Here is a 15502-nt window from a genome sequence, read left to right as displayed (position 1 = left end):
CTCCCTCCCGCGTTGATTGCGTCTGTTATGTAATCTTTCATGTCATCAATATTCGCTGGAAGTGGTGGAACATACACTTAGTGTATAACATACGTTATGTGCCATAAAGATGGATAACGAACTTTGTCTTTAACATACCAACACGTCCAGCAAGTACTGATGATGTGAAATATCGAACAACAGTCGCAATCAAGACAATAACTGCGACATGCACACGTTTGAGAGGAATTCTCATCGTGGCTTGATTTTGTCCGTGCTGCTGGGTGTGCTCACATTTGAGCACTTGTGAAACATGAAATAAAACTTGGAAGTTATCTTCAACACGTGTCCATCACTTCTTTTGTGATGTCTTTCATTTTTTAAGTATCACCTTATGATTTTGGCACATTATATTTTTGATCACCCTTTAATTTTTTTGTCTTATTCCATTTTTGCCATGATTCACATCTAGGAGGGTGTGGTAGCAATTGGGTTGATTTTCAGCTATTTATGATCATGGCGTGCATTTTTTATTTTATATATTTCATTGCATAGTAGGTTGTGATATTTTTAATATGACACATAAGCCTTTAGCTTAATTCAATATATATTTCATTGTGCTGGGTGCAAATCATTAATGTTGAAGTGTTTCCTTCAAGAAATTAGCTACATTTCTCATTCTGAATTCACCTATGTGTATACTAAGGCACCAATACTTGTTTCAAATGTTTGGTAGATGTGTTTATGACATTTGATAAAGATTTTGTGTTGCCAGAATTAATATAACACTTAAAACAAGCAAAAACAGCAACACTAGATCTGTATTTTTGTGTATTCACATCAGGATACATTTCTGGCTGGTGACTAAGTTAGGAGGGTATTGGCTTTGAAAAAATCAATTTTCTAAGCACTTTTTCCATGGTCCCAATAAAGCCATATTTCCACAAGCTTGTCCATTCGCAGCACTTCCTGGTCAACTCTAATCTTTTAATGGACGACGGTCTCACAGAAGAAGTTGTAGCTGTCAGTGAAGGGTGTTTCAGTTCTGAAAAACACGCACACACACATAAACCATGTGAGAACTGTTTCATCCATATCATATTTACATAATCTTCCAATCCAAATTATATAGGCTTGTCTATTCTGCCATTTTTTCCTGAATAAAATTATCAAATGGGTTTTTGGAACTACGGTTAAACAGACTAAATACTATGTTATTTGTCAATCTAAACTTTTTGCTCAAAGTTAACAATCTAACATCATAATAATGACCGCTACAGCCCAGAACTCACATTGCAAGTCTTAACTTCATATGTGATCTGACCAGAAGCCCACAACTCCCATAGTTATTCACAACAAAAGGCGTGTGTGTGGCTTACCTGTAGTCAATGTCGTTAAAAATCCCAGTCGACGCATTTTCAGCAAGATCCTTCGACGGAGCCTGGGAAGAAAGCCATTGTCTGACGCAACCACGCGGGCTCTGCACGTTTTTTCCAAATTCCTGCCCTTTTTCGCCCTTGGACAGTTGAGAGATGCATATAGCATCGTTTCGATGGCTTTTGACTAAATTCCGAATGCGGTTTTCTTATCTTTGGTTCATCTTCGCTCGTGTCGTAGCTTGGCACGGTCGCCGCCATATTGTTTGTTTATCGAAGCGCATAGCAACAGTCCTCGTCTCCTATTGGTGCACGTGACCTAAAATGGCTTCACACACTGACGATACGACTCCGCCGTATCAATATCACTGCGCCACGGGGGAAAAAAAGACCGACACGAAAACGCTAATTGCTAAAAAATGACTGGAAACCGTGAGTAGAACTTTTTTTTTGGTAGTAATTAGCAACGTATGTAAATTACAATGCAGAGATCATGTAGATCCATTTCAGTGGAACGAAATCCATTTTCTAAGCACTTTTTCCATGGTGCCAATACAGCCTATAGTACGCTAATTTGCACAAACTATCAAACTAGACAATGAATGTCTCACTTCAATGTACGTATATAATGTTTGCTTGTTTTAATATATGAGAATGCACATCAAATAGTAGTTTGCATACAGTATCTTCCTCACTATTATTGTTATATGATCTCTCGGTGGCATTTGCATATTTTTCTCCAAGTATTCTAGAACTTTTTCTGCTGATATATTCAATATGTTTGTGGTTAACATATAGTCAGGTCCATGAATTTTTGGGATAGGAACACAATGCTCATCTTTTCATTTACAATTGGGTTAAAATGATACGTCATCAACATCAACAACAACAGATGTGCTTAAACTGGAGATTTCTAGCTTCAGTTCTATGGTATTTAAAATCCGAATCAGTCTTAACCTTGGCAAAAGTGGGAGGCCATAGATAATATAATAATCGTTATCTCGCCCACCCGGGCGGGATGGTCTCTCCTCTGAAGCTCGGGTCCTCTACCAGAGGCCTGGGAGCTTGAGGGTTCTGCGCAGGATCTTAGCTGTCCCTAGGATTGCGCTCTTCTGAACGGAGTGGCGGTCGTTGTTCCTGGTATCTGTTGGAGCCATGCACCCAGCTTGGGGGTTACTGCCCCTAGTGTCCCGATCACTACTGGCACCACTGTTGCCTTCACTCCCCACATTTTCTCCAACTCTTCTTTCAACCCCTACAACTAGAACCTGTATTTCACCATTTTGCAATGATCCTTCTCTTCCCACGCGCTGTTCATCTGTTTTTGCTCAGTTTGAGCAAGTTTCTCATTCTTTTGTCAAAGACATTATTAGTAATATAAAGCCCTCAGGTTCCCCCTCCGATGTAATACCCCCTCGCTTATTTAAAGAGGTTTTTGACATCATTGGCCCACACATCTTAAAAATTATTAACTGTAGTCTCCTTACTGGCACAATGCTATGTGACTTTAAGCAGGCAGTAGTACAACCTTTATTGAAGAAAAGAGGCCTAGACTCCACCCTTTGTTCAAATTTTAGGCTTATTTCTCATCTTCCATATATTTCCAAAATACTAGAAAAGGTTATCTATTGTCAGCTACTACCATTCCTTGAAGAAAACCAGATTTCAGAATCATTCCAGTCTGGTTTTAAATCCCTCCACAACACTGAGTTGGCACGTTTAAGAGTATCAAATGATATACTTTTGGCAACAGACTCTGGCAAGTTTGTTATTTTAGTTCTTTTAGATTTATCTGCAGCATTTGATACGGTAGACCATGAGATTTTAATTTCTCGTCTTGAACACAGTGTGGGTATTCAAGGTGTGGCTCTTGAATGGTTCAAGTTTTGTGTAAAAATGGGCAATTTCATGTCCAAAAAGGCATCACTTCCACATGGGGTTCCCCAGGGATCTGTTCTCGGCACTCTTTTATTTTCGCTTTATTTATTGCCTCTTGGTTCTGTTTTTAGGAAACATGGTATTTTATTTCATTTGTATGCTGATGACTTTCAGATCTACTTTCCAATGGCACAAAATGGCATTTTCTGTCAACTCAATAAATGCCTCAACGACATAAAGTCGTGGCTTTCACTTAATTTTTTTAAGTTTGAATGACAACAAGACTGAAGTCATGGTGTTCAGACCAAGTAGCCAGGCCTCCCTGAATGTTGACCTCGGTTCATTGTCTCCGTTTCTTAAGAACTATGTCAAAAATCTAGGGGTCCAATTTGATTCTGATTTTAAATTTGAGAAGCAGATTTCTTGTGTTGTATGGGACTGTTTTTATCAGCTTCGTCAGATTGCTAAGGTGAAATCTGCTGTTTCACGCTCTGATTTGGAGAAATTGATCCATGCTTTTGTCATAACTCGGCTGGATTATGGTAATTCTTTGTATGCAGGCGTTGGTCAGGCTGCAATGGCCCGTCTGCAACTTGTGCAAAACTCTGCTCCTCGAATCCTCCTTGGCGGATTTTTAAATGTGCTATACAAATAAAGTTGATTGATTGATTGAACCCTTGATATTTCTCCAGCTTTTCGTGTTCTTTTTTCCTGATGTTGCTATGGCTCGGGATTGCTACATCTATCACTTCTGCTGTCTTCTGATGTTTATCCACCACCACTATGTCAGGCTGGTTGGCCATCACGAGTTTGTCTGTCTGGATCTGGAAGTCCCACAGGACCTTGGCTCGGTTGTTCTCGACCACCTTTGGAGGTGTCGCCCACCTTGACTCCGGGGTCTCCAGTCCGTACTCCGCACAGATGTTCCTGAACACTATGCCTGCTACCTGCTTCTGTCGTTCCATGTATGCTTTGCCTGCCAGCATCTTACACCCTGCTGTGATGTGCTGGACCGTCTCAGGGGTCTCTTTGCATAGCCTGCACCTGGGGTCCTGTCTGGTGTGATAGACCCCAGCCTCTATTGATCTTGTGTTTAGGGCCTGTTCTTGTGCTGCCATGATCAGTGCCTCCGTGCTGTCCTTCAGTCCGGCCTTTTCTAGCCACTGGTATGTTTTCCCCATGTCGGCTACCCCCTCAATTTGTCGGTGATACATACCATGCAGGGGCTTGTCCTTCCATGATATCTTCTCCTTACTGAGCTTCTGTTGCCTGAGGCATTCACCGGGCAGGTCATCACTGGGGGCCATTTTCATGATGTACTCTTGGAGGGATGTAGTTTCCTCCTGGATAGTGGCTCTGATGCTCACTAGTCCTCGGCCTCCCTCTTTCCGCTTTGTGAAGAGCCTCAGGATGCTGGACTTAGGGTGAAATCCTCCGTGCATTGTAAGGAGCTTCCTTGTCTTGATGTCGGTAGCCTGCATCTCTTCCAGCGGCCAGGATACGATGCCGGCAGGGTATCTGATTACTGGTAGGGCATAGCTGGTAATGGCCTGGATCTTATTCTTGCCATTCAGCTGACTCTTGAGGACCTGCCTCACCCTCTAAGCATTTGGTTGTGGCAGACCTCCTAGTTGCTTCCTCATGGTTCCCATTTGCCTGTGGGATCCCCAGGTATTTGTAGCTGTCCTGCACATCAGTTATGTTGCCTTCAGGTTGTTCAGCCCCTTCAGTTGAGATCACCTTCCCTCTTCTGGATACCTGGATATATACTGTATATACTGAATATTCATGAAGTCTATGGGGAGGCATTTATTGAAAAGTGTAATTTCTACTGTCTTCATTTGATATGGATGTCCGATAAATATAATCAGATTAAGGTTAACGTTAAACCACATTTTGTTCATCTCTTTCCATGTCTGTTGCGGTGTATGGAGCCAACAAGATTCATATTTTGTCTTTGTCACAATATTTATAGACCTGATATTGATCTGAGTTGTCTTCCATTGGCACATTTTTGTATTTTCAATTAAAGACAATACGCTTTGTCAAACCAATTAAAAAAAACAAACAATTTTTTCCCCCTACTTTTTCTCCCCCCCCCCCCCCCCCCCCCAATTTATTGTCTTCAAATTTAAGCAGAATACATTTAACAGAAAGAGTACAAAGCAGTGTAAATCCTTGTTTGTGTATGATTCAAAACGCTTTTTGTCCTACAGAATGAAAATTGAAAAGTGGTGTAGTTGCCCGTCTGAGGTTGGACAAAGTATGAGATTTTGCATTGTAAACATTCAGATCCGCTTCATGTTGCATAAAAAAATATCACACACTTTCAATAAAGATGATTTGCAACAGCATCGTTTTATGTCTGGAGGCACAAGATTAGCTGCAAGATATTGAGGATTTTTTGTGGATTGTAGATCTACGTAAATTGAAAGTACCTACTGTAAAATCGAGACTGATTTTTTTTTCTTTCTTTTTTTTCTTCCATTCTTTACTTTTTTTTATAGTAAGGCTTGAAGCATTTGCAACCTTCGCTGGAATCATGGGTATATACTACACAACTTGTTCTTTAACATTTACAATTTACAAAACATCATCTTCTTTCAGTCTTTTTGTTCTCTGCTGCTTTGTAATGTTCAACAACTCCCACTTCCAGGGACTCGACTCAAATTAAGGCAGTGTTTAAATGTCTGGCCTGAATTGTTTCTTGGCGGTCCAAACCCAAAGTGAAAATCACTAGGCATTATCCATCCTTCATGCAGTTTCAAATGAAGATGTCCTCTCAATATCAGCACTGTTCTTCTCCTAGTGAGTCCCGAATGTCACTCAGATCTAAGGAGTCTACTGGTATAGGTGTTTTTCTGCCACTCTTTAGAGTCTGACTGGAATAGACCTCCACAGATTTAGAGATGGAGTGAACGGATGGCTCTCGGAAATATTCAAAAGCTTCCCTTGCATGTTCCTCCCGAATGCTCTGCTCAAAGGTCTTGCGTTGGTGCCTGAACTCGATGACAGTCTTTGTGTAGGAGTTGAGTGTGGTGACCGATGCACCCATGCAGCAGGTAAACGATGCCCATGCCATGCTGACACAAGAAAAAAAAAGACTGTTAGTTACCTGGGACTCACTTTCAAATTAACCTTTAAGAAAAAGGTAGCAAGTGCTCAATCCAAATTGCGATTGAATATTTCCCTCCTCATATTCTCACTATGTTTGCCTAGATTAGTGTCAATCCTTTTAAGTCCCTCTCCTCAAGTAAAGCAGGTCATGTGTGAGTTGAGAAAATCAAATCATCATCACATGTAGCGATCGCTCAGGTTAGTGAATGTTCCTAAAAGGTCAAGTGCGGTATAGGTTCGCAGATGAATTTTTCACACATTACGTATATTGTAAAGGCGTGAAATATCATCCCCTTATGCAATCCCAATTGCGGCTCTATCAGGGCTTTGGTGCCAAAGCCTAATCCTGCATAACATGAGAGCTTTGGTTTTTTTTTTTTTTTTTTTTTCATTAGTGACAGTGATGCTGAGGAGAGGTGAGAGTTGAGCTAAGAGACTATTTAAAGTGGCTACATGGAATTTAAAGAATATATTTTGAATACAGAATGAAGAAAAGCCATCCAATAACAAAAAATGCAGAGTTATACCAGAAAGACCAGCCGTAGTCCCAGTTGTAAGGCCTCCAGTCAGGGGGGCCCAGGCTGACGGTGACCTGGAAGACCTGCGTGTACATCACATGAGCCACCATGCCCAAAAGACCTGCAAAAAATAAAGGGGGTTAGAGACAACCAACATTTTCTAACATTTACAAGTAAACTAACTAAAACAACAGCATATATTAAAATGTCTCATTTTAGTCAGCACTTTTACTACTTCCACATTATTTGTGGCAGCATGTCATTTATAAGCAAAGAGGCCAAATTATATTACATTGCTTCTTACTGTAGCTGTAATCTTTAATTTACTGTAACATACTGACAGTGTTCACTACTCAATATGATGCTATGCAGTTGTCACCTCATTTGATTAAGTAATATTGTAATTGTAAAATTACGTGCATGACGGATGTATATTTACAACCAGTTGAGACATGTTTAGGCAAATATAAAGACATGGCGACTACCTGACAGCACTGTGAAGACAGCAGCGAATGCATTGAGCTTGAGTCCGTCAATGACGTTGCTGGAATGGACGAGTTCCAAACACATGAGGCTGAAGCCCACCACCAGCAGAACTATGTACAGCATCTCCGATACCAGTGACAGCCACAACATCCCTGACAAATGAGACACGATCATTAAACAAATGTACATACAATGAACACGACATCAAATTTGATATTCTAAATCAGAATCATGTAAGTCAAGACAATCCTCTGTGTCTTTGGATCACATTTTAAAAGGTTTAAAAAACAAAAAATGTGTGGATTTTGTATTTGGATGTTTAATATTGTATTGAATCGGACTGTATTGTATTGTCATGACTAACCTGAACTAGTGTTAAAACTCGCCATCTAGACTTCCATTGCAAATTAAGGTAAGCAAAATTAAATACTAAAGATATAGTGTCACTTAAACATAGTCGTTTGCTTTATTTAATCACTCAAATCTCGACATAGTTAAAGGCCAAAGAGGAGGAAAGTTAATTTCTTATGTCTTCATTGTTTTGTCCCAGATTTGCAAAAGGGTTACTGCATTCATCAGAAAAAGTACATGACGTGTCTCAAGGGTTAGAGATGTATTATTTACTTAATCACAAACAAATGAGGACTCAATTTTGTCTGTATTTCAAATGAAACCAAGCACACAGGGAGCCATCCATTTTTTAGACTACTAGAATTTGTGCATTGTCAACCCTATTCATCTAAACCAGGGGTCTTCAAATGCAAATCTTGAAGGTCCAAAATTTTTTTTTTTTTTTATACAAGCATGGGTCCATTTATTAATGTCGGTCAAGTACAAGTCAGGTCGAAGGTGGTAAAGGTGTTTTTTGTTGTCATTTCCTCCTTTTCTTTTGCTTCGAACATTGCTGCCATCACTTCTGTCATACACTCTTTTATTATTTCTCCATCAGAGAACGGCTTCTTACAGTGGGGTAAATAAATATTTAGTCAACCACTAATTGTGCAAGTTCTCCCACTTGAAAATATTAGAGAGGCCTGTAATTGTCAACATGGGTAAACCTCAACCATGAGAGACAGAATGTGAAAAAAAAACAGAAAATCACGTTGTTTGATTTTTAAAGAATTTATTTGCAAATCATGCTGGAAAATAAGTATTTGGTCAATACCAAAAGTTCATCTCAATACTTTGTTATGTACCCTTTGTTGGCAATAACGGAGGCCAAACGTTTTCTGTAACTCTTCACAAGCTTTTCACACATTGTTGCTGGTATTTTGGTCCATTCCTCCATGCAGATCTCCTCTAGAGTAGTGATGTTTTGGGGCTGTCGTTGGCAACACAGACTTTTAACTCCCTCCTCACCCCGTTGCGTCAAAATGATAACAAGAACGGTGAGCAATAATCCCAGAACCACACGGGGGGACCTAGTGAATGACCTACAGAGACCTACAAAGGCTACCATCAGTAACACAATGCGCCGCCAGGGACGTGTCTCCCTGTTGAAGACAGTACACATCCAGGCCCGTCTGCGGTTCACTAGAGAGCATTTGGATGATCCAGAAGAGGACTGGGAGAATGTGTTATGGTCAGATGAAACCAAAAAAGAACTTTTTGGTAGAAACACAGGTTCTCTTGTTTGGAGGAAAAAGAATACTGAATTGCACCATACCCACTGTGAAGCATGGGGGTGGAAACATCATGCTTTGGGGCTGTTTTTCTGCAAAGGGACCAGGACGACTGATCTGTGTAAAGGAAAGAATGAATGGGGCCATGTATGGAGAGATTTTGAGTGAAAATCTCCTTCCATCAGCAAGGGCATTGAAGATAAGACGTGGCTGGGTCTTTCAGCATGACAATGATCCCAAACACACAGCCAGGGCAACAAAGGAGTGGCTTCATAAGAAGCATTTCAAGGTCCTGGAGTGGCCTAGCCAGTCTCCAGGTCTCAACCCCATAGAAAATCTGCGAAGGGAGTTGAAAGTCCGTGTTGCCCAACGACAGCCCCAAAACATCACTGCGCTAGAGGAGATCTGCATGGAGGAATGGGCCAAAATACCAGCAACAGTGTATGAAAAGCTTGTGAAGAGTTACAGAAAACGTTTGGCCTCCGTAATTGCCAACAAAGGGTACATAAAAAAGCATTGAGATGAACTTTTGGTATTGACCAAATACTTATTTTCCAGCATGATTTGCAAATAAATTCTTTAAAAATCAAACAACGTGATTTTCTGGTTTTTTTTTCACATTCTGTCTCTCAGGGTTGAGGTTTACCCATGTTGACAATTACAGGCCTCTCTAATATTTTCAAGAGGGAGAACTTGCACAATTAGTGGTTGACTAAATACTTATTTGCCCCACTGTATGTTTGGCCAACACCCACGACACTCTGAGTGAGAACTCTGTTGTAATTTATTGTTGTGTCACAGATTGAACAATAACCTTGCGTGACTCTTGATATGACTGCTTCAACCTGTTAATTTCTTGCCTTCTCAATCCTGATTTAGGAGAAAACTTCTCTTCAAAAGAGCTGTGCTCTTTAATATAATGGCATTTTCACTTTTTATCAGAGCAACTGTCTTTAACCCTTTAATACCTGCAACATGAAACAATTATCAGAGAATCCCAAAATTTGAAAAATAAGGTTCTAATGAAACCTTTTTTTCAAATTTGTAAAAAGAAGTCAAAAAGAATATGTATAATAAGCGCTCTGATATCTATAACCCTTGCTAAATCCTGTTTGTTTTTCTCGTGGAACCTGCAGATGCATGTGTTGACTTGCATCCATCATTTCTTTTCCCATAAAGAATTGTCAAAACTCCGAATTAGTCTCAAAATCATGACATTTTCGGTGAATCAAATGTGATACGTTTGACAAGAAAAGGGTTAAGCATATTAAGCACATAGCTTAAGTACTTGCAGGTGGTAAAATGGACGCATATTTGTCAGTCCAGTCCACATTGAAACAGCGATTTTAGTTGTCCACTTTTCTTCTCTTGGTCAAATTTGAGCATGCAATTTTGTTAGATTCGGTCTTCTACTGGGGGCATGTAAACAAACAGATTGCAAGTGCTGGGTGCGACTTATGTTTCACACTGCTGCGGTCCGTCTACTCGAGCCAGCAGCATGCAGGCTCTCTCAGCCAATCAGCGCATCGTTGTCATAGCAATGACAACAGAAGTGGGAACATGGATGATATTTGACTAAAAATGAAACAGAATTTAGCGATAGAATAGTAGCGAATAGCAATAGATCAGCGATTCATACAAATAATATATGTTAAAAGAATTTTTTGTGTTTTTTTTTTTTTTTTTTTTTTTTAAATGTCATTTGCTCTCGTTCCGCAGAGAGGTGTGCCGTGGTCCGGTCGTGGACCGCGGTCCGCTGATTGAGGACAAAATATCGTCCCAGAACGTCGCTCAAATATACATTTGCATTAAAAAATGTATTACTGGTATTTTAGTACACATTGGATTAAAACATTTTATACTATGTCAATCCCAACAACAAACACTCACCTTTCTCTGATGCAGGGGCCAAATCAATGAAGCTGCGGCATCGCTCACCTAGACAGGGCCATAAGAGAATAACACTGTTACTTTTGTTTTCTTGTGATGAAGCAAAAAGGAAGAAGGAATGTTATGTTATGAATTTTGAAAAAAATAAACAGTTAAAAGTGTAAATATGTAAACCTTTTGTTTTTCCAAGGGCACTGACCAGATTATTGATTCCAAAAATGCATATATTGTAGCTCAACACCAGTAATTTACCAGTACTTTACCCAGAAAGTCTTTCAATTGGCAAAATTGCAGCAAACAACTGGTTCTAATTTGTATTTCAATCACTTCAAAGAAAATATCATCAGTGAGACATTGTTTCAGAAAAATGAAAGCGACGTTTTGTTTTCAATGACATGGGAAACTTTGGATAGTGCAGTAAATGAGACACTGTCATTTCATGAGCGATGCCTCATCTTTTAAGCGATGTTGGTATAGTTGTTGTAAAGGAACACTTTAATCAGGTAGATGGAAGCTGGCAACAGCTGTTTTGAGGAAAAACTCATCAACGCTGCAGTTACATAAACCTTATTAACTCAAGCTGTCTCAGCTCCCCCTCCATCGTACAGCCACTTGATGAGATAGACATGTCCTAGCAATGCCCTCATGGGTAATTTCAATTTGTGACGTTTTTGAAACAAAGTGAGTGTAAGTGCAGCATCAGTCTAAACAAATGTTTCAGCAGTTATCAAAAACAATAGAAAAGGGACCCATCTTGTTATTCCTGATTTAAAAGCAATGTGGCAGCCACAGATGTGTAATCTGGCAAGAAAACAACTTTGACCTTGCTTGTCATGACCTCTATAGTAATGCACACATTAGCTACAAACTCATCGTATCTCTTATTTCTTAATTACTACCTTCACGTGTATTATTTCAACTACTTTTTTTCATTCCTTCGCCGAGTTACAAAGAGAAGGGAACTCATACCTACAGTCATAGACTTCATAATATAGGTTTTGAAGTCTATGCTACAGTATAAACTTTTTGTTTTCATTTCAAATGAAATGTCTTCCTCTTCCTATTAACACCCTCATTTGAAACCAATTTCATTTCTGTAGTAGCACTACAGAATAACCTGTTTTAGTTTTTAAAATCCCCCATTTTTTTCATTTGGTCCATGGAGCACCCAAAACCAATTAATTAAGGCAATCAATAAAAACTAGTTAATTCATATACTCACTAGCATATCAGTAAATGTGCAGGGATGTAATGAGTTTGAATACAATCTGTTTCATTAATTCTTATATTACATATGCAATGATGTTCAGTTTTGATTTGAGTACCGGTATCATGTTTCTCTCAAAAATAGAGCTACAAGATGAGGTGAAAACATAAACACCCTAATGAGTTGTTCTCATTTCTCTCAGTTTCTCACTGCCAAAATAACAACAACAACAAAAACAACAGCAGTAAATCACAACTGTGGTGAACTGCAACATTGTGTGCCATATCATTACCCTGCTTAATTTGTCTGTAAATAATTCATAACCTACAACATCAGTAAGTTGCATATGAAAAGAAAAATTGGGTCCCAAGAAACGATAGATACTAGTCCATGCTAGGTATCTACCAAGTTTCATGATGATCAGGTCACGAATGACAGAGGAGTAAGATTCAAAGTTACTGTTTACAAGAACAAGATGAAAAATCACAACTACTTAAGTGGCAATTTGACAGGCCTTGTGCCTGTAAATAGTTTTATTTAAAATTGTTTTAAAATGTATCTTTGTTCATTTAATCCGTGAATACTATGACAGAACAATTAAATGCTTTTTCATTAGATGGCAGGACTTACGATAAACCGCTTTATCCAACTGTTGCACGTCATATGACAGCATCTCAGATTCCTGTGAGTACTGTATATCAGATTTGTTTTTAAATAAACATAACACAATTTCACACTAAGTATTTTTGTGATTAAAAGTTTAAGTGATTGACATTTCAGTATTCATACTTTTTGGGGAACTTTTGTCTCGTGGTCAAAATGAGTTACCTTAGTTCAATTAACTTTGAGGAACATTGAAATTGAACAGAAAAATACTTTTCTGTATGTGACAATCAAAAGTGACCGTTTAATCATAGTTTAAAAAGTAGAATCTCTGATCCAGTTTGTGTAGTGGAACCCATAAGTGTTAAGAGATCTATAATGTGCCTAATGTTTTGTCCACTTTAACGACTACTCTGATAGTTCATAGACTTCACTATCAGTTGACGGGACACGGGGCTTAGGGCCGATCTGTAGGGGGCCTATTTTCAAAAACTTAAGATTCAAATATTTTCGAAACCAAAGCTGCTAGTGACCTAAAACCAAAACAGGCACCTGCCTTATGCATAGATGAGTCTCCATGAGAAGCGAGATAAAAAAAAAAAAAAAAAAAAATCAAAGTCGTTCCCTAATAAAATCCCGATTATTTTTTATACACGTATAACAAAACTTAAAATGGCTATAAAATTCTCAAATTGTACGCTAGATGCACAAAAATCACCAAATTCAGAGATAATCACCTATAGTCTCAGGATCAATAGTAATATTTAACATATCATATAAGTTTTTGCCCAAAATAACAACTTTATTTTTATTTAGTGCAAGTTTTCAACAGCTAATAAATCACTCAATTTTCACATCAGAAATGTAATTATTGAGGAAAGCATTCAGAATCATCTTAATTTTACTCAACAAAAGTAAAACTTGAATTTTTCTATATGAAGTTACAACATATTTAGGTTGAATTCCGATGTTACTATTGCCTCAGCATGGAGGCACGTCAGACCAGCATACTTTATCAGAATATCATACCGGTACGCCAGTCTGACAACTTTGTCTATTGTGTGAGTTTACGTAATTACAGTAGCATTCTACGTATGCTACAATGATGTTTGCTTAGGTGGGTCATTTAAGAATTTATTATTATAAGTGAATTAAAAAAAAAAAAAAACGTATACAATAAAATGTAGCATGAAACCAACGTTAAAATCATTATTTTGCTTCCCCGTCGTTTCCGGTATGCCACCACGATGAATGGAAAGCTAGTTGATGTACAATTTCCTTCTTCGCATGCGTGATGTGTTAGAACAACAGCGTTTGAACGCAGCGTGTGTTTAAGTTTATCAAAGTGAAAGCCAAATGCTCTACCTGGGTCGGCCCCCATTGGGAAGCTTTACGGGAGCTGTCTTGTCAACTGATGGTGATGTCTGTGGATAGTTTATTAAGCAGTGAGGGGACGTTTTAAAGTGAAAAAAAAAACCACAACAGTAATTTAATACGATTTAATAAGATTTTTATATATCTGTACTTCAGGTGAGAACTGAGCTTCTTTTTGTCTGACTACTTATTATTTCATACATTCGAAGAAAAATATTCTATCTGTATCTTCTACTACTTTATTTTTTTCCCCCCTCAATATAATCACTCTGCAAGTTTTTTGGGTTTGCTTTTGTGTGCAAGGAAGCCAAGTTATCAATACAACTAACTTAACAAAAAAAAAAAAAAAACCTTAAAGATTATTTCTTTACCTCCAGTACAAGACTGATTAGTACTTCAACTTTTTACACAAGTGTCTGTACTTCTACTTAAATGCCAAGTGTGTTTTCCCAACACTGATATTAGGATATTCACATAGTGTTTGTGTGTAATGTTTTAGAAGTGGGGACATGAACCTGGTAAATCACGTCCCTATAAATTTGACAAGCATGCACACTCAGCAGTACACAGACCTGGTGAGCTTACTTTCATCGTGGATGTTCTCCTCACATGAGAACCAGATTCCAGTGTGGAACTGGCGGAAGAGGAAGCGGTCATCTCCGGTCTCCCAGCTGTAAACCACCTTGTTCGGGTCGGTCTCGTTGACGCCGTAGTCGATGCACTGGTGGGTCCGCAATTTGCTGCACTTGGGTTTGGGCACCCTCTGCGTCCCCACGCACCAGTAGGTGGTGATGAAAGCCGTAATGGAAAAGAGCAAGGCAAAGAAGTTCAAGCTCACCGACAGAAGTGTCCTACATCTGCGAGTTGTCTTCATTGTCTGGGATGAGGTGGCGGCCAGTTCATGGGTATAACTTAATATAAGAAGAGATTTCCAGAATGCATCAAATTGTCAGCAAACCTTCCACAGTTTTCCGAAATATCCATTAAAGTGCCAGAAAAATACAAGTTCCGCTTCCCTAGGGGTCACTTTTGCAGGATAAATTGCCCTCTGTCTGACACTCGCTGCCAAAGAGTGACTCATAGGAAGTCACGTTGACAAAGGATTTGACTGCTGCTTGCATCAAGTGAGGGATTTTCTTATCGTGCGCCCGCCCTCAAACCCCCTTGCGTCTGCGTCATCAGGATGCCCTCCCTCCTCACTACTATGACGTCTCAAAGCATCACAGGGAACACTTACTGCAAAAGAGTACACACAAAAAATGCATACGCACTCTTTTAACTTTTAATTAGGAGTTTTTCATTGTACGTATATACACATTAGTTTTGTGTTTTTACACATTACACATTGTTTTTACACGTTGTATTTATCATGTAAGACAGTCAATTGAAACACTTATGAATAAACATTGCTTATTCATAAGTGTTTTAATTTTTTTTTTATTTAACTGCTTT

At 38.9% G+C, this 15502-nt stretch overlaps 1 protein-coding gene across 1 annotated transcript; it reads right to left on the bottom strand.

Moving 5' to 3' along the window:
- Positions 1-5363: 5363 nt before the first annotated feature.
- LOC130920442 (germ cell-specific gene 1-like protein) lies at positions 5364-15135 on the bottom strand. Its single transcript, XM_057843665.1, has 5 exons — positions 14636-15135; positions 10867-10914; positions 7354-7506; positions 6878-6989; positions 5364-6316 (listed from the first exon to the last, which is right to left on the bottom strand). The coding sequence occupies exons 1-5, from the start codon at positions 14922-14924 to the stop codon at positions 6022-6024; spliced, it is 897 nt and encodes a 298-aa protein (XP_057699648.1). The 5' UTR covers positions 14925-15135; the 3' UTR covers positions 5364-6021.
- Positions 15136-15502: the final 367 nt, after the last annotated feature.

This window comes from Corythoichthys intestinalis, chromosome 8 (assembly GCF_030265065.1).
Source record: "Corythoichthys intestinalis isolate RoL2023-P3 chromosome 8, ASM3026506v1, whole genome shotgun sequence".
Classification (NCBI taxonomy): domain Eukaryota; kingdom Metazoa; phylum Chordata; class Actinopteri; order Syngnathiformes; family Syngnathidae; genus Corythoichthys; species Corythoichthys intestinalis.
This window is presented reverse-complemented; position numbering and strand designations above follow the sequence as displayed.